The sequence below is a fragment of the Miscanthus floridulus genome, chromosome 4, assembly GCF_019320115.1.
Source record: "Miscanthus floridulus cultivar M001 chromosome 4, ASM1932011v1, whole genome shotgun sequence".
NCBI lineage: Eukaryota > Viridiplantae > Streptophyta > Magnoliopsida > Poales > Poaceae > Miscanthus > Miscanthus floridulus.
Genome location: NC_089583.1, coordinates 64,770,319 through 64,771,838, shown reverse-complemented (window position 1 = coordinate 64,771,838; position 1,520 = coordinate 64,770,319). Strand labels below are relative to the sequence as shown.

Here is a 1,520-nt window from a genome sequence, read left to right as displayed (position 1 = left end):
GTCGACACGAACATCATCAGCGCATTCCTCTCTGGGACAACCTGCGAGTCCTTGATCCACAAGCTCAGCTATGTGAAGCCTCGTACCACCCACAACCTGCTCGACATCGCCATGAACCATGCCTCTAGCAAGGAGGCGGTCAGCGCAATTTTCAGCGGCGGTCGGGATAGGGGCAAGGCCAAGCGCGAGGACCAAGGCGAGTGCCCCTCCATAGAAAAGGGCAAGAAGAACAAGAAGGACTGACACTAATCAGCCAACACAACTTTGGTCATTGTGGCCAATCGAGCGGGCAAGTAGCCCTAGCAGGGCTAGCCCGGCCACTTTGACAAGCTCATGGAGAGTCAATGCACTAACCACGCCTATCCTGTCAAACATCTCTGCATGGACTATGAGCTCCTCAAGCGCTTCCTGCGGCATGCCACCAAGCAAAAGGAAGGGAAAGGCAAGGAGGAGGAGGCCAAGAAAGGAGGCACAGTGAACAAGGATGAAGATGGCTTCCCTGACCCTGAGGAATGCCTCATGATCTTTGGGAGATCCAACACTATCCACTCCAAGCGCCAACACAAGGTACGCTATAGAGAGGCATGCAGCGTTGAGTCAGCCATCCCCTCTTTCATTAGCTGGTCGGACTCTCCTATCACTTTTGATTAGAGAGACCATCCTTCCCACATCACCTGACTAGGTCACTACCCACTCGTCATTGACCCCATTATCCACAAGAAGCACCTCATCAAGGTGCTAATGGATGGAGGCAATGGCCTCAACATTCTCTATGTCGACACCCTTGATGCCAAGCACATCCCCCGATCAGAGCTCCACTCAGTGAGCTCTCCCTTCCACAAGGTGATCCTAGGGGTGCAGGCGTATTAACTCGGGTAGATCGACCTACCCATCACATTTGGCAACCACGCCAACTTCCGCTCAGAGGTCCTAGCCTTCGAGGTAGTGGACTTTTTGGGGTCCTGCCATGCCATCTTGGGGTGGCCATGCTATGCCAAGTTCATGGTGATCCCCAACTATACCTACCTCAAGCTAAAGATGCCAGGGCCGAATGGCATCATCACCATAGGTAGTACCTCCTCAAACGCCTACATGTGCAATCGTGAGCATTATGAGCCCACCACTACCGTCATCAACTCTGCCGAGCTCCCGGAGCTTGGGAATTCGGCGCCTCTAGTAGTCCCCAACTGTAATGGGCTGACCTCCTCGAGTGCCTTCCATCAGACTAAGGAAACCAAGGTAGTGGAGATCGACCCCACTGATCCAACCAAGATGGTGCGGATCAGAACCAAGCTCCTGGCCAAATAGGAAAGCAAGCTTGCCTACTTCCTATGCGCAAATCATGATGTCTTTGTGTGAAAGCCTTCTGACATGCCAGGCATACCGAGGGAGGTCGCCAAGCACGCACTACGTGTCATCCCAGGCTTAAAGCCCACCAAGCAACGCTCGTGTTGCTTTGACGATGAATGGCGTAGGGCCATAGGCAAGGAGATCGCCAAACTTCTGGCAGCCAGATTCAT

General features: G+C 53.4%; 1 protein-coding gene across 1 annotated transcript; it reads left to right on the top strand.

The window, feature by feature from the left end:
• Positions 1-381: 381 nt before the first annotated feature.
• Positions 382-1,308, top strand: LOC136548573 (uncharacterized). The gene is made up of 2 exons (XM_066540052.1): positions 382-567; positions 1,033-1,308. The coding sequence occupies exons 1-2, from the start codon at positions 382-384 to the stop codon at positions 1,306-1,308; spliced, it is 462 nt and encodes a 153-aa protein (XP_066396149.1).
• Positions 1,309-1,520: the final 212 nt, after the last annotated feature.